The sequence below is a fragment of the Apodemus sylvaticus genome, chromosome 10 (genome assembly GCF_947179515.1).
Source record: "Apodemus sylvaticus chromosome 10, mApoSyl1.1, whole genome shotgun sequence".
NCBI lineage: Eukaryota > Metazoa > Chordata > Mammalia > Rodentia > Muridae > Apodemus > Apodemus sylvaticus.
The window spans coordinates 9,345,838-9,368,379 of record NC_067481.1 but is presented as its reverse complement, the minus strand read 5'-3'; the positions used below and the strand labels follow the sequence as shown (position 1 = coordinate 9,368,379).

Below are 22,542 nucleotides of genomic sequence, written 5' to 3'. Positions count from 1 at the left end.
GGGGAAAGGACATTGTCATTCCCTTTACTCCTTTACTGACAGTATCTTACCAGAAAATAAAAGTTCTCTGTGTGTATATCCTTAGTAATCTGCAAGCCTGGTCTGCTTCAGAAGAGAGTGTTTCAGTTGGTTTACCATTGCTATAACAAAGTGCTCGAGGCTAAGAACTATATAAAGAAAATGATTTACTCAGCATAGAGTTTTGGAGGCTGGAAATCCACAACTGGGCAGCTCCAGCCAATCAGACTCTGGTGACAGTCTGTATTAGTTTGCTTTTATGCTGCTATGATAAACACCACAGCCAAAATCAACTTGCTGGGGAAAGGGATTTATCGGGCTTACCCCTCCATCATTACAGGAAGTCAAGGCAGAGACTCAGGTAGGAACCTGGAGGCAGGAACTGATGCAGAGACCATGGAAGGGTGCTGTTGATAGCTCATTCTTCATGACTTGCTCAATTCACTTTTTTATACAACCCAGAACCACCTAGCTCGAGGTGACACAGCACACAGTGGGCAGAGTCCTTCCACGTCAATTGTTAACCAAGAAATTTCACCACCACCACCACCCCAGACAGGTTTACCAGTCTGGTGGATTATTTCTCAATTGTGATTTCCTTTTTTCACATATGTCTTTTTATGTCAAGTTGACAGAAACTATGGCACAAGTTTTAAAGGCTATTGATACCATGTGGGAAGGAGAGAGGTCACACCACAGGACAGGAAGAACCATACTCCAGAATTAACCCAGATTGTGGAACAGCTCCTTCTGACCTCTGACCTCCAATTAAACAGCAGCCTCTCTCAATCTTGAGACATTGATACACTGGGGATCTAGGTTTCAAGAAACTCCTGGGCATACCCTCAAACAAGAGCAACAGATTGTGGCAAACACAAAACAATAAGAATGAGAATTATGAACCAAGATAATTTAGGGTTAAAAATTGTATTTATATAGTTTGGAAGAATATATATATATATTGATATATTGATATATTGATATATTGATATATTGATATATTGATATATTGATATATTGATATATCAAAATGGATTCTAATGTAGACATTTTTAGAATAGGGGTTGGTATAGTACTGGGCTAGTTCCTTTTGTGAAGGGGTGATTGATGTTTGATTGTATGAGGAACAGCAACAATTTCTGAGCCAATGACCAACCTTTGCAAAATGAGGAATCTGAGTTACAATAAAATACTCAGTGATACACTGAGTCAACTTTGTCTCTTCCTGTGGCTAACATCTGAACCCATCCCCAAATCTAGAAAACCTACTGTAATGGGATTCCTGGTCAGGGTTAAGTCCCGCCAGTTCATAGGCACGGGATTCAAGTTCTAGGCAGATGTTTGTCCCACACACAGCACATTGTATAAGTGTGTGTGTGTGTGTGTGTGTGTGTGTGTGTGTGTGTGTGTCTGTGTATGTGTAAGTTTGGGTATAAGTATAGCTGCTTATGGTATAGTGGATCTGTGTGTATATGCAAACCTCTGCTGTGTGACTATCTCTAACTCTGACCTTGAAGAAGGAATCAGAACAGGAAGGATGGGGGGCAATACAGCCTAATTCTCCTGATGCTGTTGGAGGTATAAGGGAGTGAGAATTTCGGTTTTTTGGATTTTTTTTTTTTTTTTTGGTTTATTTCAAGACAGGGTTTCTCTGTATAGCCTTGGCTGTCCTGGAACTCACTCTGTAGACCAGGCTGGCCTCAAACTCAGAAATCTGCCTGCCTCTGCCTCCCAGAGTGCTGGGATTACAGGCATGTGCCATCACCACCCAGCAGAGTAGGAGTTTCATAAGAAATGTCCAGTATTTAATCACCGGCATCAGGGGCCATGGCATCTAATAGAAGCTGTTTTCAAATGTCATTGGGTAACTGTCTTAGATCTCTAACTATCTTAGACCCCATTTCCAAGCCTGATTCTCCACTAGCTCCTCCACATTCCTTAACATCTGTCCATTAACTGTTTTCTTTAAGTAAAGCTGGAGTTGGATGTGGTTTTCCGCAGTCTGGAAGCTGACTGTTCATCCCGCTGTAAGCAGCTCTTCACTCCTGCTGGTGTTGTGTGGGAGAGGGGCCTCAGCAGCTCTAGAGAGCATTGGTGTTGAAGATCAAACAGAACACAGCTCGTGCACCACAAAATTCCCTTTATTGACATTAATCACAGTTACAAGGTCTTATCCAGCAGAAAGGATTTGCAGCAACAGAACTACACACGGAGACGTAAGACTAAAAATATATACACGTGCCAATCACCAAACCAGCTAACCTCAACCCATCGAATCTCTGAATAAGTCTTCAATTTTGATCACCAGTGCTTCAGAAGAACGGACACACCCTGCCGAGGTTGACCTCTGGGATCTTTTGAAGATTCACAGACTACAGTATCCATCCTCGGAGAGATGGGACATGTAAACACAGAGGGCAGATACTGATAACCCAGTCAGTACCCAAAATGCCTGGCAAAATCCCGGGTACAGCCTGTTCTCTGAGTCCCCCACACTCTTCTAGGCCATGGAGGGCTCGGGGCTCAGATGCGTTGGGAGAGCGGGTGGTGGGGCTACATGTATGATAGAGTAAGTTAGGTCGGCATGTAGTCTAGGTCCAGTCATTCTTCAGGGTCACCTAAGAATTGTAAGTTTTCTAAGAAAGGAAATGTAAAAAATACCTCTTCTTAACCCCCCACCCCTTTTATTTCCTATGAGAAGCCTGCTGGCCAGATGCCCACAAAGCCTGCTGAAGCTGAGGGGCTCTGGGTTCTAAGTTTCCAAGTGGCCAGCAGAGAAGGTTTTGAATGTCATTCCCTCGAGTTGACTCAAGCAACTCTGTGAGTCAGTGAGAGGGTTGAGTATTTGCCATTTGCTCGAATCCACAAGTCTCTCAGAAAAGCAAAGGCTGTAAACACATCAAGATTAATAGTTAGGAGATCTGGGAGCCGCTATGAAGTGCCTGCTCTTGTCATCTACAAAGAGCAGGGCGTGGGGCTCAGTTTAAAACCTACTCAGAGCGGAGAGCTTTTGCGCTCCTCACAGAGCGCTGTGTGTTCACCAGTCACCTTCATTTCCATATTTCCCTAACTTCAGCAGTGCCAATCTTTGTCTTAGGACAAAGGAGAGAGCCAAGCTGCCTTCTTGCTCTTGGTGTGTGGGCCCTCCCGTGCATGCCTCCCTGGAGGAAGCAGACCCTGTTTGAGCTGGCTTCTGGGTTCATGTTGCTTCTGTCCAGGCATTCTAGGTGGACAGAAGGTCCATGGAGAAGGAGTGCCATGGGCCCTGGCAACCTGCTCTAAAACCTTAGCCCAACATGCTCAGGAGTTGTACCCCAGGAGCTGGCTTCTGGAGGTGACCCTGAGGTGTTGAAGTTGGGTCTAGTGAGGGAGACTGGAGGTGGGCTAGTAGGGGTTAGCCTCGACAATCCCACTGAAGAAAGACACCTTCCACTCAGTGGGCCAAACACAAATCTACAGTTCTAGGATACCTTGAAATTACAAAGAAAACCAGCTTCTCCCTCCAAAGCAAAATGAAAAGTCAAAATGTAATCAGAGCTGATCTGGGGTAAGGAGATGGAGGGGAGAAAGGAACGGGGTTGTGTATGTGAAGAGAGGCTCATCATGGTCCTGCAGAAGCCCGGTGCATTCCTTCACGGAGTCCCAAGGTTTGTCAGAGCTAGCCGAGGCCCACGTCAAGGGACATCATCACCACGAATCCCAGGATGGAGGCCCAGGATGCCAGCTTCCCATTGCCACTAGGAAGGAAGAAGAAGGTGGTAAGACTTAGCTGATGCTTCCTATGACCTTGTCTGGGCTGACGAACCCAACCACAACAGAGAGTATTCTACCAACAGCAGCAGCAGTGATGTCTGGGTACCATACACCAATTGAACACTCCCTCCTGATGCCAAACCACGCCCTCCTTAGCCTAATCTCACTGTTTTCTGTGGCTCCTGGTCAGAGCTGCAGAACAGGGAAATCATTTGACCAGAACTCTCCAGTCTCAGGCTTGAACAAGCAAACTGTAGTCAGCAGGGGGGCTGGGAAGATGGCTCAGCAGTTAGGTGCACTTGCTGCTCTGCAGAGGACCAGAATTCGGTTCCTGGCATCCATATCAGTAGGCTCATAACAGCCTATGATTACAGCTCCAGGGATCTGACTTCTAACCTCCATGAACACAGACACAGACACAGACACAGACACAGACACACACACACACACACACACACACATATACACTTTAAAAAGTAGTGGCCATTCACGTGTGTTGGGGGAGGTTTTAGGAGCCATTTCCAGCACTATCTACTTTTTGGGGGCAGGGCCTCTTGCTGGCCCGGGACTCTCAAATTAGGCTAATCTGGCTAGCCGGCTATGGGGCATCAGGTATCCACCTGTCTCTCCCTCCCCAGTGCTGGGATTACAAGCACATGCCACCATGACTGGCTTTTCACGTGGGTTCTGGGGTGGCAAACACAATGCTGACAGGGTCATCTCTCCAGCCCCGGTTATTAGTCCTTAAAGACACTGACCTGTCATGATAAACGAGCTTCAGAATTATTCTGTTAGACAAACCTGAATGAAAGTGTGCAAGGCCCCTCCCCTGACCACCACGCCTCTTGACACCTGGCCCGTGGTAAGATAATGAAACACATTTAAGGCTATTGCTTGCATCTTTGAGCTTACCACTCTCCTCTTTCCAGGAGAGAGAGAGAGAGAGAGAGAGAGAGAGAGAGAGAGAGAGAGAGAGTCTAAAGGTGGCTATTTCAACAAGGGGCCAGGGGCCAAGGGCTCCTGCTTTATGCCACTGTGTGATGTCACCTTCCTCCTCTTTATTTCAATTTTAGCAAGCAGAGGAGGGACAGGGACAATTGTGGCCAGGGACAGAGGGATCTTAGAGGAAAGCAATGGAAAGAGAGAGGAAGAGAGCAAGTGTGAGGGGCGGGGGGAGTCTCAGACTAGGCCTGGGACAGGGCTGAAGAATTGCGACTAGCTCTGTACCTGATCTGGGCTTCCGGGATGATGTCGTCCATGACCACGTAGACCATGGCGCCCGCAGCGAAGGCCAGCGCATAGGGCAGGATGGGCTCAGCCAGCACCACCGCAAACGCACCAAAGACCCCAGCCAAGGGTTCCACCATGCCGCTCAGCTGTCCATACCTAAGGAGGGCACAGAGACATTGACCAGTGCAGACATGCCACCAGCCCAGACTGGTGATCCCACCCCAGACAACAGACACGTGTGGTGGGCATCTCGTCCGGCCATGTTCTAAGAAGCGGCCCCTTGCCCAGCTTCCCATGAAGCAGTTACAGTAGCTTTGTACCCTTTGGATCTTTAAGTTGTCTTTGACGGTGACAATCTGGTTGGGACATAACTTGCATCCTGTGTAACATTTACTGTGTAGCCACTGGGCTTTTTAGCGTGTTTACAAGGTTAAGCAGGCATCACCATCAATTCCAACATCTTTATCATAGAAAGAAGCCCACAGCTGTTGGCAGCCATGTCCCTGTTCCTTCCTCCTCCCAGACCCTGTCACCATGTATTTCTCCATCTTTTTTCTCTCCATATGTTTGTTGCCTCTGGGTATTTCCTATACACAGAATCGTATATGGATTTCTTTTGCGGGGGGGCTTATTTCAACACTAGCATGTTTTCAAGGTATATCCTTGCTATAGCATGTATTTTTCTCTTTTTAAAAAAAAGTCTGGAGTGTGTATATGTATGTGTGTGTTATATATGAATATGTATGTGGCATGTATGCATGTGTGTGTTATATGTATGTGTGTGCTTATGTGTGGTGTATATGTAAGTGTATGTGTGTGATATGTATGCATGTGTGTGGTATATGTAGTGTGTGTTATATATGTGAATATATGTGTGTGGTATGTGTGCATGTGTATGGTATAGGTGGTATGTATATTTGTGTGTGTGGTGTATATATACATGAATGTATGTGTGTGCAATGTATGTATATGTGTGGTATATATGGGGTGTCTGTGTGTAGTATATATGTGAATGTATGTGTGTGGTATGTGTACATGTGTGTGGTATATGTTGTGTGTGTGTTATATATGTGAATGTATATGTGTGGCACGTGTGCATGTGTATGGTATATGTGGTGTGTATATTTGTGTGTGTGGTGTATATATATGTTTATGTACGTGTGTGGTATGTGTGTATATGTGTGGTATATGTGCGGTGTTTTTGTGTGATATATATGTGAATGTATGTATGTGGTATGTGTGTATATGTGTGGTATATGTGGTGTGAGTTTGTGTATATGTGTGTGTGTATATGTGTGTATGTGTGTAGGCCAGAGAGGATGTGGATGCCTGTTCTATTACTGTTTTATTCCCTTGAGACACTCTTTCTCACTGAAGCTAGGCAGGGAGCCAACAATGCCCACTGAACCTCTTGTGCCTGAACAACACTGGGGTTACAGGCACACCTGGCCACATCTGGCTTTTTATATGAGTGCTTGTGTAGCAAGTCCCCTCTGCACTGAGTTATTGTCCCAGCCTTTGCAACAGAATGCATCTTTCTAAGGATGATATGGCTGTAGGACACGCTATTGGCCTGCTCATCCTTGATGCCTATGTTGGCTGACAGGACTCTGATTGGGAATGGTCTTGGTGTGTCCAGTTGTGGTAGGCATGTTTGGGAGTTTAGTCTGTAACTGTACTCTCCTGTGGCAGAGGTGGGCCCACCTGGCCATTTCTGTATTGACAGTATGTCCTCTATTCTCCACCCCCAAAACCGCCATCTTGGTTTCAGATGAGATTCCTCCTTTTAAGGAATTCCTTTATTTGGGCCAGCAAGAGGAGGTATGCACTGCTTCAGACCAAATGAGCTCTGATCAAAGCAGCAACACAGAAGAGTGAGCACTGAGATGGGCAAGGGCAAGAGATAAGCTGGGCCCTGTAGGCAGACGCCACCTGCTACAGGTACAATACCGACAGGCCAAGGGCTGGGGCCCCCTTCTTGAAGCAAGCGCTTGGTAAGGTGCACAGCCTCTGAGCTTCAGTCCTCGCCAGAAAGAAGGGTAAGTTGTATGAACTATGAGATCCCCCTCTGGCAAGAAGCAAAAGTGGGCCTGGGGCGAGACCCTGCTTTTGCTATAGAATCTTTTAGAGCAGACGCTGCATCCTGTCTCCTTGTGGTTTCACGAACAGACCAGCAGGGCAGACGGCCCTCTGGTCTATCAGACCTCTGCCTGGAAAATGGAGATTTGACATCAAGCCCAGAATGGAGATTGAGAGGGAGGGGGAAAAAAGCTTCACTTTGGGATCTTGGGGCTGACCACAAATCTCTGCATCTCCCCCTCCTTTCTTCCTGGTGCCTCAACCACCTGAAATGGCAGCCATGGCTGTGGTAGATTATGAAAATCTCTAAGGCCACCCACGCCCTTTCTTTCCCAAAGCCTCTATGTGCAGGACTTTGACAATGGAGAAAGGGATCTGGGGAGAGTAGAAACACGATCATTTAAGTACAGGCACAAACTTGCAAGACACATGGCCTTGTACAATGGAAGGCATTTTTAAATTGTCCCCCATTAGCAGTCTACATGAGCACTGTGATCCTATGTTGTAGACCAGCCATTGTTTTAGTAAAGTGATGTGTGAGGCCCGTGTCCCAAGTGGGGATCTACAACAGCAGCTCATGTAATGACTCCTTAGGTCAAGTGGTAACAAGAAGGTCCTCAGCTGAGGACACTGTGACATTTACAGGGGACATAGTAGGGGGGACGTGCCCAGTGCTGATAACTATGGGTTGCTATCCACAGAGGTCTTTGAAAAGGGGCATAGCCACTCAAGCTGGTCATGTAAAGGTCAAAGGGTCAAGAGATTATCTTGTTCCTTGGGGTCTCCACTGTGGGTACCACATTGACCCACATATGTGGTGCATTTCCTGAGCCCTGCAACTGGCTTCCAACATGGCTTCCAACATGAGCTTGACCCTGACAAAGGTAGTTCACACTGAGCAGTCTATATAGCCCACGCAACTCTCCTCTGACCCAATGGGCTGGCACACTCACCAGAAAGCTTTCCACGTAGAGAAGCCTGCTCCACGCAGAGGAAGGCTGACAGCCAGGCCCTCTGGGAAATTTTGGATCCCAATTCCAATGGCCAGATTCCTGAAAAAACAAGAAGGTACAAGACCTAGTTAGGACGGCTTAGAGTCATCTTCGAGAGGTACTACTTTGGTCAGACTAGCCTGTAGGCAATGTCTCTGGGGGATGTCTTAATAATCAATTGATTAGGAGGCCTCAGGCCACTCTGGGCAGCATGATTCCCTGGGAAGATGGTCCTGATCTATATAAGAAAGCTAGCTAAGGATGAGACTGTGAGCAACCCAGCAAACAGAGTTCCTCCATGGACTCTGCTTCAAGTTCCTGGTTGATTTTCCATCCTGACTTCCCTCAGTGATGGCATGTAATCTGTAAGCTGAAATAAGCCATTTCCTCTCCTAAGCTGCTCTTGGTCAGAGTGTTTGAATCATAATAATAGCGAGAAAATTAGAATAACATGTAAAAAGTCCTGTCTGAAATCATGTACCCATCAAAAAGTGGGGGCCTGTTAAGTCCTGAAGACCTTCTTAGGCTAACGAAGCCAGGCATGGCTCTGTGGTAGGCAAAGGAAGAAAGAGGGTCCGCAGGAAGGCAGTAGCGTCACAGGAGGGAGTAACATCTTCCTCCTTGTTGCCCTCCTGGCCCGAGTCCCTGGTCACACTCTGTCTTTAGTTTGCTATAATACAGCAGATAACATGCTGGCTCCAAGTCAGGATGGCGCAAGTTCTGTCATCATATTGCTGTACAAGTCTGTGTCAATCATTGGACTTTTACACGTCTGTGTACAACATGGAGATACTGGTCTCCACCTTAAGGGATGATCATGTTACAGGACCACCTAACAATGCCTGAAAGGTTCTTAACACGGAGAGATATTCTGTGCCCTTGAGTTCCTGTTTCCTACAGTTCAGAGATGGGCGTAGCTCATTTTATCCAGAAGGCACAAGAGAACTGGTACAAGGAAGTAAAGACACTGAGCCTGAAGGTGACACTGATGTGGCTCCCGGCTCAGGTTTCCCGTGGACTCTTGCTGCATTTCTCTGGGTTTGGGTGGTGTTCACTGTGACAGCCTCTGGCTTTCTGCCTCTGCAGGACACTAGGAGCTTATGCTGCTTACCAGAGTCAAATGCTAGGGACCTGTCTCTGAGAGACTGCTTTGTGCAGAAGCAAGAGACTAGATCACAATGAAGAGAGAATGGGAATAGGTAGGCACACAGGCAATACATAACTGATCAAGGGAGATAGGTCACATGCATGATGGGAATTCATAATGTGCACACATCAACCCTCATGCCTACTTGCAAAAAAAGGAGATATGCCACAAGAGGGAACTAGACCAGCCTGAGGGTAACATGATGGTAATTTGAGACTACCTCCCTGATGTTTTTACCTTGGTTAGACAGGTCATAGTAGTCCCTCCATGGAGGACCCTTCTGAAAACAGTTTCAAGGGCATCAACTAGTCATGCTGGCCTGGGGCCTGAAGGAGTTGTGGGTAGAAAAGAGAACCAGTCGTCTCATGCTTGACTCTTTGGTCAATTGACTCCTCTCTGCCTACTTTGTTCACAGTAGGAATTTGCCTCTCAGCTCTGGACAGATATAAGGGGCATGGAATGCAGACCAGCAGCTGGGCCTACCCTTTCTTTACTAGCCACCCCATCCTTGGCCCCAGACTCCCAGGAAAAGAACACAATTTGCTGCCTTGAAAGTCCACCAGGCCAGCTCTGGTCATGGACCTCCGGACTAGATCCCAGCAAAGAGCACCACAGGTAACACTCAGTATTAAATATCAAACCTCCACCATGTTTGAGGGCTTCATCTCATGCCATATTAGCCTTCATCCCCTGTCACAACACATGCACATGCATCTCCCGTGGGGCTCAGTGACCCTGCACTTCAGGACCATTTCCAGGAGTCTCTTAGACAAAGACTGACCCTATCAGAATTGAACTTATAAACATTTAGCTGGCATGCACGCTGTTTAGTTCAATCATATCTTTGAATTCTTTGAACCCAACTGGTGGGACAGACTAAGAGGTATGTGTCCTTGTTGGAGGAGGTGTGTCACTAGGGGGCAGGCTTTGAGGCGTTAAAGGACCAACGCTATTCCCAGTATGCACTCTGCCTCCTGTTTTCAGTTTGAGATCTGAGCTCCAAGCTGCTCCTACGGACATGCCTTTACTCTACCATCACGAACTCTAACCCTCTGAAACCATAAGCCCCAATTAAACGCTTTCATTGATAAGTTGCCTTAGCCATAGCTATTGCAGCAGTAGAGAAGAAACTAATACAGAAGTCTTGCTGGTTCCTGATGAGCACAGGAGACCCTATACTTCTGTTCTATCAGCCACGGGGAGAACTACAGTTTTTTTCTAGAAGCTTTTTCTACCAGTTTTCTGTCCAAGAAGACCCTGAGCTCCTATTCCAGGAGGGGGAAACACCAGACATACATTTCTGTGGAAGCAACACATCTTGAGAATAAGTTCCTGCCAGTGTTTCTGTATTCCCTGCTGTCTTTTCTATAGCTGGTGACAGCAGCATCCTTTGTCTCTCCCCAAATGATAGTCAAATAAGACCAGTTTCCTTGTCCTGATACAGAGCCCAATGCCAAGGTTTTGTCCCCCAAAGAGATCAACCTAAGGGGTCAAGCTATGCCCCGTGTCTCTTCTCTGATGTAGAGGCAGAGCTTGGTGAGTGACTAACGATCCACTGCTAGTATCCACCCTTCCAGATACACAGGCCAGGAACGTGGTCTATGCCAGGCATGTGCATGGAGCCCCCAACCCAGTGTCGAGTCTAAAGTGATGCCTCCTGTCCAAAGTCCTGCTGTCCACCAGGCAGGTTGGGGAAGCCTCCTCCACATCCTGCCCTGGAGCTGAGCTCTGATAAGCAGTACAGAAACCCCATTCTTCCATCCCTGGCAAGCCTCATTGTCACTGCCCTACCCTGGCCCTGGCTCAAGGTTTAGAGCCACACCCTAAGATCCTGCCAGGTCTTTCTCTGCAGGGCAATGCTTTGCTCAGATCAGAAAGTCTATCCTGAACATTCCTGGGACTCCTGAGACCATGGTGTGGGCTGAAACTACAGCCTCTCTGCCTTCTCTCCTTCCTATTTGACCCTTTTAAATTCAGCTCTCCTTTGTGTGTGTGCGCACACACACACACACACACACACACAAACGGATGCACAGATAGCCAGCTGTGTTCCCATTCACAGCTGTTCATCATGTTAGTTTTGCTTCGCTGTCAAAAAATGCTTGACATAAACACATTAGGAAGGAGGGAAGGAAGAAAGGAAGGAAGGATTTGCTTTGGCTCCCAGTTTCCAAGCATTTAGTCTGTGGTCACCTTGCTTCACTGTGTCTGGTCACAGGGAGAGAGTATCATGACAGGGAGCACAGGGCAGAGCAAAGCTGTTGTGACAAGGAAGTAAAGAAATGCAGAGAAGGGGCCTGGGACAAGAGACAACCTCCAAGGACATGTCTCTTGTGATTTATTTCTAACTAGGTCCCGCCTCTGTGAGTATGTGTCAGCTGGCCCAAATACTATTGAATTATGAATCCATCAGTAACGACAAAGAGGGGTCAGAGCCATTACAATCTGATCACATCTCAGTGACTGGATTGATCAGCTGGGGGCAAAGCCTTCAATGCATGAGTCTTTAGGAGATACTCCAGGTCCACAGCACGACAGATGCTAAATGGGCAGGGACAGAAGTTCTTCCTCTCTTCTTCATCAGCATCAGCATCAGCATCAGCTCTGGGGTAGGGGTTGGATCCATAGCTCTCAGAACCAGTTCTCTAATCTAGTTACCAGAGAGCTTTACCAGGAGCCTTTGCCTGGGACAGCTCTACAGACTGATGAATTATGGGAAGTCTGACAGGAACTCTCTGGTTGAGCATCAACAGTATTGCTCAACATCAGCAGCAAGGGTGAAGAGGAAGGCAGTAGTTGAGGCCATTTCCGTTGTGTGAGCCTGAGCCCTGCTGTCTTGATTACAAACACAGGCTTGGAGCCCTGGCTGGACACCAGGGGCCACTGAGATTTGTGGGGTTCTGCAGACTGGATGTCTGCTGTATGTAGAACTCGACTTGGGAGGCTCTGGAGGGGACTCCAGGGAATAAGGGAGGAACTGGCAAAGCAGCAACAGCAACAGCCACAATGGTAGAATTCCTGAGCTGATCTAAACGCAGGGACCAATGAACATCAAGGAAGGAGGGAGGAAGGGAGAGAGAGGTGGGGGAGAAGGGAAAGTAGAGAGAGAGAGAAGGAGGCAGGGGTGAGCTGTCAGGGAAGGTCTTCAGAGGACAAATTCTGAGCCTCTGGCAGGAATGGCAGACTGTGAGGAAGAGAAAATGTGCCTAATGTAGAGTCGATAGCTCGGAGGAGGTCCCCGCCACAGTCTTTTGTACAGCCATCCATGACTTCTGACCTAACCAAGCCGTCTACAAAGGCATTCCTGGGCAAATAGGCCTGGTTGACCTCCTTCCTTGCAGCATAGGGAAGGGAGAGCCGAGATGAGGTTTCCTTTCCAGGACCGGCTACAAGATTCCAAGCAGCATTTATTCAAAAGGGCACCGGGCACGCATGGGATGACACACAGACCTAAAGCTGCCACACCCTTCAGAGCCAAGCAAATTTCCTGTTGCTGGGTATTCCCGACACTAAAACATGTTAGTAGAATGTGGGAATAGTGTGTCCCTTTCCTGGCCAGCCATGCCCCCTGGGAGACGTGAGAGAGGGGACCTGACCAGGGGGCCAGGAAAGGGTTTACAGGTTAGGGACACTGGCAGCTGGGGCAGGTAACTGGTTCCCAGGGAGCCAGGCTGTAACCACAGGGGCAGGAGCAGCCCCTAGGAGGCCTCTCCTGGGAAAGGTAAGCCAGGGGTCTGTGTGGAAGGGCTGCTTCACATCAAAGTTGGCTTTGGCTTGGGTGTCCAAATTTCTGCTTTCCTTTTTTGAGGGAGTCAGAATTTCCCAGAGCGGACTAGACCCAGAGGAATGGCTACTCCTAATGGGAATTGGAAACTAGGGGGTGGGCTGGGGGTGGGACAAAGGACTTGCCCCAGGACACCTTGGGGGTGAGCTGGTTACAAAAGGGCAGGTGGTAGAGACAAGTCCCAGGGGAGGTCTTTTTAATCTGTTGTGGAGAAAGAATGCGACCTCTTAGAAGGGGAGCAGATACTTAGCCGAGGGCTGAGCTCAGTTTGGCTCGTGCTTGATCAGCATGCAGAAGGCTCTGGGTTAGATTCCTCATGCCAGGTAAGCCTGGGTGAATAAAATGTCCATAACCCTAGCACTTAGGAGGAGGCTGGGGCATCAGAAGTACAAGGTCATTCTCAGCTGCACAGAAAGTTTGAGGTCATCCCCCCACCCCCGCTATCTCCCTCTAGACAGCCAGCTCCCTAAAACTCTCAACAGCCTGAGGCTGTCAGAGCAATCCTTATAGGCTGATGTCTCCATCTTGGGATGACAGTACAGGCCAGGTAGGCACGGCTGCAGGGACTTCAGCTGCAGAGGTGGCAGAGGGAGATGGATACAATGTGCCAGGGCAGGCGTGCAAAGAAACAATTCAGGCTATGTGGGGCCAGGAGGCTGCTGGGAACCCCCCCAAGGGTGAGAAGAATGGATTGGAGGTGGGGAAGAGGTTGGGTTCAGTCACAAATAGCAACTCTTAGCATCCAGAGCAGCCAGGCCCATGCCAGGTGCCAAGGAGGCACAGGCAGGGTCAAGAGCGCCCATTCACAGTCTGTGCCAGTTGCTACTAACAATCAGACCAGCAGGGTCTAGACTCACTTAGGAGATAGTTCTCTGAGCATGTCTGTAAGGCTGTCTGTAGATCGGCTTGGTTGTGTTGGGAAGGACTGCTCTGTGGGCTGCAGATCTGGACTAACTAAAAAGGAGAACATGAGCCAGAGCCTCATTCAGGGCATTCTCTCCCTGACTATGGATACAATGTAACAAGATGCCTCAAGCTCCTGCCACCATGCCTCCCCCCCCCCAACCTCACTCCTACCCTCCCACTCAGGATGAACTGTCTCCTCTCAGACTGTGAGCCAACACAACCTCATCTTCCCCTAGGTTGTTTTTATTAGGTATTGTGGCTACAGCAATGAGAAAAATCAATTAACACAGAGTCCCAGAGACTGTGACCTAGCACTAGACACCACTTCATCTGTAAAGTGGTGAAGAACTTCCTTCATAGGGTCCTTGCATGGATGGGAGATAGTCACTTTAAGGTCCCAGGCTGGAGGGCTTGCAAGAAATGGCCTTCCACCTTCCCAGCTATGTAATGTAAGGTTCTGGTCCATTCTGGTTACTTGGGAACACAGTGTGGGGATTTTTTTCCAATGGCTCTCCATTCTTTTTGGTGGATCTCATAGTGGGTACTCCTTACAAGCTAGCTACCATTAGTGTCAGAACTGAGGTGGGCGCTCAGAATCCTTTGGCCACTGGCATTCCATTATTGGTGGTGGAGGTGGTAAAGGTGCTGGGCTCCCTTACAAGCATTGAGGCATGGCCTGCACAATCTTCCAGTCAGGGCGGGGAGGCCTCCCGTGCTCTCTAATCACAGCCTAGCCAGGTGGGGCTCTCCTCCTGTGTGACCAAGCCTAAGGCATGTGATGCTCAGGAGCAAAAGAATCCACTGGCAAACAATGGCCGCACATCTCAGGAGCTTGGCAGTGGCAGAAGGAAAGTAGCACGGGGGGTAGGGGGGTGGATCCAGAAACTTCATGGACAAAGCGACACTCAGAACTTTGGGGGCAGCTCTAATATAGCGGGAGAGAGAAGCCAGCTTCGGCCAGGAAGATGTGAGCTGACCCAACAGGGCAACTCAAGTCTTTCCCTCCCACTAAGCCAAAGCCTACAACACTACCTACAGTGATAAGCTTCAAAGCCTGTTTCTCCTGGACCCTCTATGATACTGTCCTATCACACTCCACTGGCTTTAAGAAGAAAACCCAAGAGCTAAATAGCCCAGCCTCAAGCCCAGGGCTCTTTCAAGGCCAAAGGCAAGGGGTTGTATGTAAGTGGCCAGCACCTTGTTCCTGGGAGGCAGATCCACGCACTGAATGACTTGCTCAGAGTACATATTTGGGGATGGGGATTCCTTGAAACCCATTTATTGACCACTACACTCAGACATTTTGCTTAAGACCATCTCAGGCCTTGGGCTCGGCGGAGCTTCCAACATGAGACGGCATGGTGCATATACCGGGAGACATGCAGAGAGTTCTGGGCACCCCACTGCAACAGCCTGCAGCAGAAATAAACTCCTCTCTTTGATCACCATGCCCATTAGACAGAGCCTGAGGTCCTCTGGCTAGAAAACAAAAGATGATAATCTCTTGTGTATGTAGTGTGGATGCATGCTGGGCGTGGTTGGAAGTGTTTTACATGTAGCAGCAAGTTGCATCTCTCCTCCCCACCCCCACCCCATCCCCAACGGCCTCTCAAATGTCTCTGTCATCATTCCAGTTCACAGGCAGGGAAGCAGATAAGTGTGAAGAAGTTGGGTGACTGGTCCTCGGGGTTACTAGGCTGTAGTATATACTCTTCAGGTCTGGTTAGTTTCCTGCAGACCTAGACATCGGTCCATCCCAAAGAGAGGTGGTTATGTGGCTCCAGTCCTCCACAGGGTAGCAGGAGCTGCCTTACATCTCCTCAGCTCATCGTGTGAGGTTCTGGTCCGTTCTGGTGGCTTCAGAGGGCAGGGTGGGGATGCTTTCAATGGCTCTTCATTCTTTTGGTTTTTTTTTTTTTTTAAGAAGCAAAGGAAGTGTGTTTGTGTGTGTATGTATATGTACATATGTATTTACACATGTGTGTGCACATGCACAGGTGAGTGTATGTGTGTCCTGGTGAATGAGAGTATTCATAGAAATACCAGTCTCAGGCATCCTGTTGAAAAAATATTTTAATTGCTATGTTCTTCCATTTCTTTCTAGAAGCAAATAACATCTGTGAATGTGCATGCACATGTACTTGTGTGTGTGTGTGTGTGTGTGTGTGTGTGTGTGTGTGTGTGTAGGCTCTTGAGTGTGTAGTGGGGGACGGGGTATCCATTTCTGTCCATGTGAATATGAAGACCAGAGGTTGACATCACTTACTTTCCTAGACTATTGTCTTTTATTCTAAAAATATTTATTTTAAAGTATGTGTGTACATGGTACATACATGTTTGTGTGTGTGAGGGTGCATATATGCCTCAGCACACGTGTGGAGGTCAGAGGACAACCTCAGGTGTCAGTCCTTGCCTTCCACCTTGTTTTGGAGTTAGGGTCTCTCTTATTTGTTGTTACACCGTGTGCTACAGGATGGCTGGCCCAGGAGCTCCCAGGGCATCGCCCTGTCCCTGCCTCTCACATGGAGGGAAGTGCTGGGTTATAAACACGGACACGAACACAGACACAACATCGGCTTCTGAGGAGCTGAGCTCAGGTCCTATGGGATCACGAGGCTTGGTAGCAAGTGCTTCTCCTCACTGAGTTCTCTCCACATGCTTTTTTTTTTTTTTTTTTTTTTTGAGACAAGGCTTCTCAGTCAATCCAGAGCTCACTGATTTGGTTAGCCTGGATGGCCAGCAAGCCTCCAGGACCCTTTAGTCCCCATGTCCCCAGTGCTTGGATCATACATGTCTCATGTCAGGTGCCTACTGATATATCTGTGTGTGTATGTGGGTTTTTTTTTTTTAAAAACATGGGTTCTGGGGATCAAATTTGGATCCTAATGCTTGTATAGCATTTTACTGACCAAGATGTCCCCCATCCCTCACGCATCTTGCGATGAGCTGAGCTAAGCAGAGATTAAGACTCTGGAGAGCTTCACTGTAGGGAGACAGTGCCTGGGGCTGGATTTGTGAGGACATTATGTGAGAATCACCAGACCGACTCTCTGGTATCGTCTAGGTTCAAGTGTGTGTGTTGGGGCGTTCTTACCCATGGCACCCCCTGGAATTGTGCAGTGGGACTCCACAAATATGGATTGTTGTTTAGTCTCAGTTTAGTACTGAGCTTAGTGGTGAGGTTTCTTTGGGATATGTGGTAGAGGGGCTCATGGCATTCTCCACAAAACTGACAGGGGTGTGGGGCTAGACTTCTCACAACCTTGCTCTCCAGGCCATGTTCCCTGGGCTGCTGGTGAGGAAAGGAGAAAGGCGTATTTGTGACAAGCCCCACTTCACCCCAGCTTTGGGAGCCTCCCAGGGGCAACAAGCATGTGTATTCTTGCGTGGCAGGCCCTTACATACTGTTTTGATTGTTATCGTCCTGCCCTAAAAGGCCTGATTGTTCGAGCCTGGTGATGACATCACCGGCTTCCCACTCCTGGGGCAGCCTGTCAAGGTGTTTGATGAGCCTGCAGGTGGGAAGGGGCTGGGTGCTCCCTGCAGGGCTGCGGGTCCTCACCCGCTCAGCAGGGCTGGCTTAGCACGCAAGGGATCTTCCCCACCCTTTCTCTTGCTATTCTGAGAGCCCGTCTGGCTCAGAGTCAGACTCAGATGACCCATCCATTCTGCTAAAAGCCGTCTGACTTTAGCAGGGAAGGGCACCAGGTGGCCGGGCCACAAGGCAGGGTGGTGGCTGAAGGGTGGTAGTTCAGGTCATCCATACACAGCTCTCCTTGTTGACGTGCAGAAGAGCAGGTATGCAAGGGATCTGTGATCTCAGAGTCAGGCCCTTGGGACTTTGACCTGCTAAGACTACTGGGCAAATAAAGCCAACCCTAGGCATTGTCTGGATGTGAGGCCACCTCAAGCAGTGGGTGGCTTTTGTCCCCAGGTGCTGTGTGCTCTTGTGGTCCTTGTAAGCAGAAGACCAAGAATGCTCTCAGTCCCAGCAGTGCTAGCTAGCTACATTAGCCCAACCCGGGTCTACGCAGACACCCGTCCCAAACAATGAGCAAATAAACCGAGTCTCATTCAGACAATGGAAAAATACATAGCAACGGGAGTGTGAGATCTGCTTCTAGAGGTGGGAGGCCTGAACCATTGCACAAAACTGAGTGAAAGAAAGAAGGCAAAAACAAAACAAAACAAAACAAAACAAAACAACTAAATGCTATTTGTAACAGCCCCATTTCCACCAAAAATATAATAATAATATTTATTATTATTATTATTACTATTATTCCAGTGGGCTTTCTTCTTGATTGAAGGCTCTGAGGGAAGCCAGGTACCATGTTGAAATCACAGTCAAGGAGCCATATGGCCATATGAGGAGGAGGTAAGGCCTCTTACCAAAGCCATGTGAGGGAGGGCACCATCTTAGAAGTAGATGTTCTGGTTCTAGTCAAGCCCCCAGGGCACTTTGACCCTGGCTGATCTATTCACTGTGACCTCTTGAGAGACCCTGAGCCAGAGCCACTCCATAAAACCACCCTCAAGTCCCTAATCCCCAGCGTTGGTTGGTTGGAATGGTCAACCTGACAAAACCTATAATCACCTGGGCAGAGTCTCAATGAGAAATTACCTACCCCAGTCAGGTCAGCGGGGCCCAGTTGGCACCATTCCCTGGCGAGACAACCCCACACCTGCACAGGCAACGGTTTAGATGCCAAAGCTAACTGAGAACAAGTGAGTGGGTTGGCCTGTGTGCACTCAGTTTTCTTCCCTCTCGATGATAGGTGGCTTTGGGTTCCTACCTTGACTTCCCTTCCACGATGGACTATAACTCGGAATTATAAGCTCAATAAACACTATGTTTGTCCTCAAAGTTGCTTTTTGTTGGACGGTTTTTAATCGGATACCTCCCAAGACCTGTAATACTTGCTTACTTAAGATACCAGGCTATGAGGTACTCTGTCGAACAGCAGGGACTGCTCCACCTAAAGACTAGCATATTTTCCTTTTTCCAGTCTTCATGCCTTTATCTTTCCCAACAGCATTTCTTGTCCATCAACATACAGTACTAATAGTTCCAATTCTTAATATTATTCTTCCTCTCCTGCCCAATCTGGCATCAAGACAAGCAAGAAACCCCTCTATCTGCTGGCTCACCAGGGCTCCCAGAGCCTGGAAAAGAGCCAGGGACATTCATGAAGGAGTCCCATGTCTGATTCCAATCCCCAAATCTAGTACAGCTAACATCAGCTCCCAGGTATAAGGGATCAGTTTGCAAAGTGTGTCACGTTCATCCGGGCCTCAGCATCTTTGGCTGTGACGGTCAGGTTTAACTGGGCAGCTCTGAAGCTCTTTTCCTGGTCCTAAGCTTTTTAAGCTGTACAAGAGTGGGGTTGTGGATTCTTGAGACTCTGCAGCGATACACAGGCCTCCCCTTTTGCTGAATCTCGTTTTCCTGTTTGAGCACATCTGGAAAAACCACAACATAAAACCCTTTCATTGTGCACATCGGGACAGCATAAACCAATGACTTGAAGAAGAAACTGGGGGAGGAAAAAAAAAAAACCAACAACAACAAAAATCTGGCCACTCAGAGAAACTGCAGCAAGGTCTGAATGGGAGAGGCTCAGAGTCGCTTTTCTTTCCCCATCCGCAAAACAATCTTCTGGGCAGGCTCTTAGTGGCTGGATGCTTTCTGTCTGCACTCCACATGTTCTCAATAGCCTCTGACAGAAGCCCCAGTCTGTCACACTGCTCCCTCCCTGGCTCCTGGCCAATGCAAAACTTAACTGAAAGGGTGTTTAGCGCCCCCCCTCCTCCCACCCCTTTTTTAGACTAAGTCATACCTTCACTCGCCCTTAGGGTATGCGGCATAAGTTCAAAGGCACAGCCTGAACACCACCTGCCCCACCTCCTTAAATGGTGCAAGTGAACTACTTTGGGTACAGTGCAAAGAGAACTATGTTTGGGGGGTGGGGCTGGTGAGATAGCCCTGGCTACTCCCATGCAGTTAGGCAGTTAGTCTGTGCTCTATCCTTTTTGCCTGGGGAGGGAACATGGATGGCCTCCTGGAAGTCTCCTTGTTTGACCACCACCCTGAGCCCTGAAGACAAACAGGAATAATAAAGACTCTGCAAATGAACTGAGTTGCAGGAAGCTGACCGGAAGATGCATAGGACTGGGGGGTGGCAAGGGGCGTGCAGAAGGCTCCCTACTAGCTCCTCCATGTCTGAGGGTGCCATGAGCTTCAAGGTGAGGACACCCTGGAGTGTGGAGTTTAGCTGAAGTGCTAACCGAGAACCCTCAAGTCAGTGACCTGTGGATAGCAGGGGATGCTTGCAGGGAGAAGTGGGGAGACCTTGGAGTCAGGGTAGCCGGCCATCTTGATTCATCCCCAAAGGCTAAGGTGAAATGGTAGAGGCAAGTCTCGCCACTGAACCCTCACTTTCCAACCCTCTTTAGCGCTCAGGGCCTTATGAGGAGGGTGGGGGTGGCTGAGCATGGGGGTGGGGGAGTCAGAGTTGCAAAGTGGGGAAAAGCCATGGTTTGAGCATGACCTGTCTCCCACAGGCTCATGGGTTGAAATCTTGCTCGTTCCCCTGCTGGTAGTACTTAACTTTTGGAAGCTTAGACACTTGAACATGTGTCCCACTAAAGCCCAAAGCACAGAAAATACAGAGCCGAGACCCACTGTGCTGAGCAGAGGAAGAAACTAGGCAAGAAGAAGCTGCAAAGAAACAGAGCCAACCGAAGAGGGAACACCCCCTTCCTTGTGTTGTGTTTTTTGGGGACTTGACTTCTAAGAAGCTGGGCCCTCGGGCGTTGTCACTGGAAAATGGCTGTTTGTTTAGCTTCCTAGGATGGCCGGGACAGGGTGGAATGCGGGATACAAGGCAGGTATCAACAATGTGTTGTCTCCTTCTTTCCCAACCAGCCTGGAAGTCCATGCCAATGGGTGGGTGGGAAACCACGTGAGCCGGGAGGTTGGGTGTCCGCTGCTTTTGCACATACTGAGGATACCAAGATGGCAGGTAAAGCAAGTCCCTCCATCAGAACCACTTCTCCCATAAGCACATGGTGCTGACGGCAGGGTCCCTGGGTCATTCAGACACAGCAGAAGCACCAACCCTACCTTCTGGGGGCCAGGCATTTCACTGCGAGACCCTGCCCCATCCCAGCCCCGACTCTGAGCTACAAATCATCTAGTTTTTCTCTGGCAACAGATTGTTTGGGAAATGATATCAACCCATTACACAGAGGAAGAAAGTGAGGCTTTACAGAGGGTACAATTTCCCTCCTAATTTGCTAAGATTATATAATAATTTTATATATTACATAATAATGATATAATAAAAACACATGTCAGGATTGCTTTGCCCACAGTCCTCATAATAAATGCTGCATAGCTGGAAGGCAGTGGCACACACCTTTGATCCCAGCACTTGTGAGGCAGAGGCAGGTGGACCTCTGTGAGTTCGAGGCCAGCCTGGTCTACAGAGTAAGTTCTGGGATAGCCAGGGCTACATGGAGAAACCCTGTCTTTAAAAAAAACCAAAACCCAACAAAGCAAAATAAAAACAAAACAAAAGGGTGCAAAGGGTGGATCTTGCTGAAATCTCAGTCTACGGAGGAGTGGTTTATAATTATTAACCCAGCTCAGGCCCTAAAGCTATCTATTGCTGAATATAAGAGATTCGATTATACTAAAGGAGAATACCCCAAGGTAAAGGTGGCCCCTGGTATTTTAACGTGACTTGGGGCTTCTCTCAGTGCCCAGTTGTCCTTCTCTCTTGTCCCTGTCAGCAATCATATGGTAGATGAGTGCCCTGGCTGCTATGTTCTAAGCATGACTGGATATACAGGGGGCCAGTGTGGGATGGAGACTCACTACAATAAATTTATCTCTGAAACTTCTGCTCATCACCGCCCCTCCCCTAGGATATTCTGTCCCAGTGAATGGGGCCAGGAAACTGAAATCCCCGACACTGTAGACCAAAATAAGACCCCCCCTCCCTTTAAATTACATACGTTAGGAATTGTGGGCACAGAGACAGAAGAGCTGCGTGACTTGGCTACGAAGGGACACGGAAAGAGAAGTAACGGGACCTGTGTCTGGCAAACGAACCATCAGCTGCCTGGCCTCCCCGTGAGGACATAGCATTCAGGGTACTTCAACTCATGGCTGAGGCCTAAGGAGAGCTGTGTCATATGGATAGGGTGTTTACAGTGATAGCCTCATACAGAAAATCCTAGAGTGGAGCATCGTGGTAGTCACGTGGTGGTGATGGTTGTGGGGGTGGGGGAATGGTAGTCATGGGGTGGGGGTGAGGCATGCCTTCCTTCTCAGCACCCAGGAGGCCTAGCCAGATACAGTATCAATTGTTTTCCTTCACCTCTGATTGGTTAGTAAACTGGTGATCAGCCAATAGCAGGGAAAGATAAAAGAATAGGGCAGGACTTCTGATCCCAGTCGGCGGGGGGGGGGGGGGGGGGGGGTGGGGGGGGGTGGCCATGGGGGGGACGGGAGAGGGGGGAGATCCCAAGGGAAAAAATAAGGTTCTCGGGAAGAGAAGGTATAGACAGACCGGGAGGATTCGCACCACAAGGTCTCAAGAGAGCAGTTATGAGGACACACGTGG

General features: G+C 48.6%; 1 protein-coding gene across 6 annotated transcripts in view; it reads right to left on the bottom strand.

Annotated features, from left to right (window-relative positions):
* Nucleotides 1–2,141: 2,141 nt before the first annotated feature.
* Slc39a11 (solute carrier family 39 member 11) overlaps nucleotides 2,142–22,542 on the bottom strand; it is a 438,334-nt gene continuing 417,933 nt past the window's right edge. For all 6 annotated transcript variants that reach the window (XM_052196137.1, XM_052196138.1, XM_052196142.1 and 3 more), the window contains 3 exons: nucleotides 8,034–8,132; nucleotides 4,999–5,157; nucleotides 2,142–3,755 (listed from right to left, as the gene is read on the bottom strand). In XM_052196137.1, coding sequence (XP_052052097.1) covers nucleotides 3,677–3,755; nucleotides 4,999–5,157; nucleotides 8,034–8,132 — 337 coding nt within the window. In that variant the 3' untranslated portion in view covers nucleotides 2,142–3,676. The remainder of the gene's footprint in view (nucleotides 3,756–4,998; nucleotides 5,158–8,033; nucleotides 8,133–22,542) is intronic.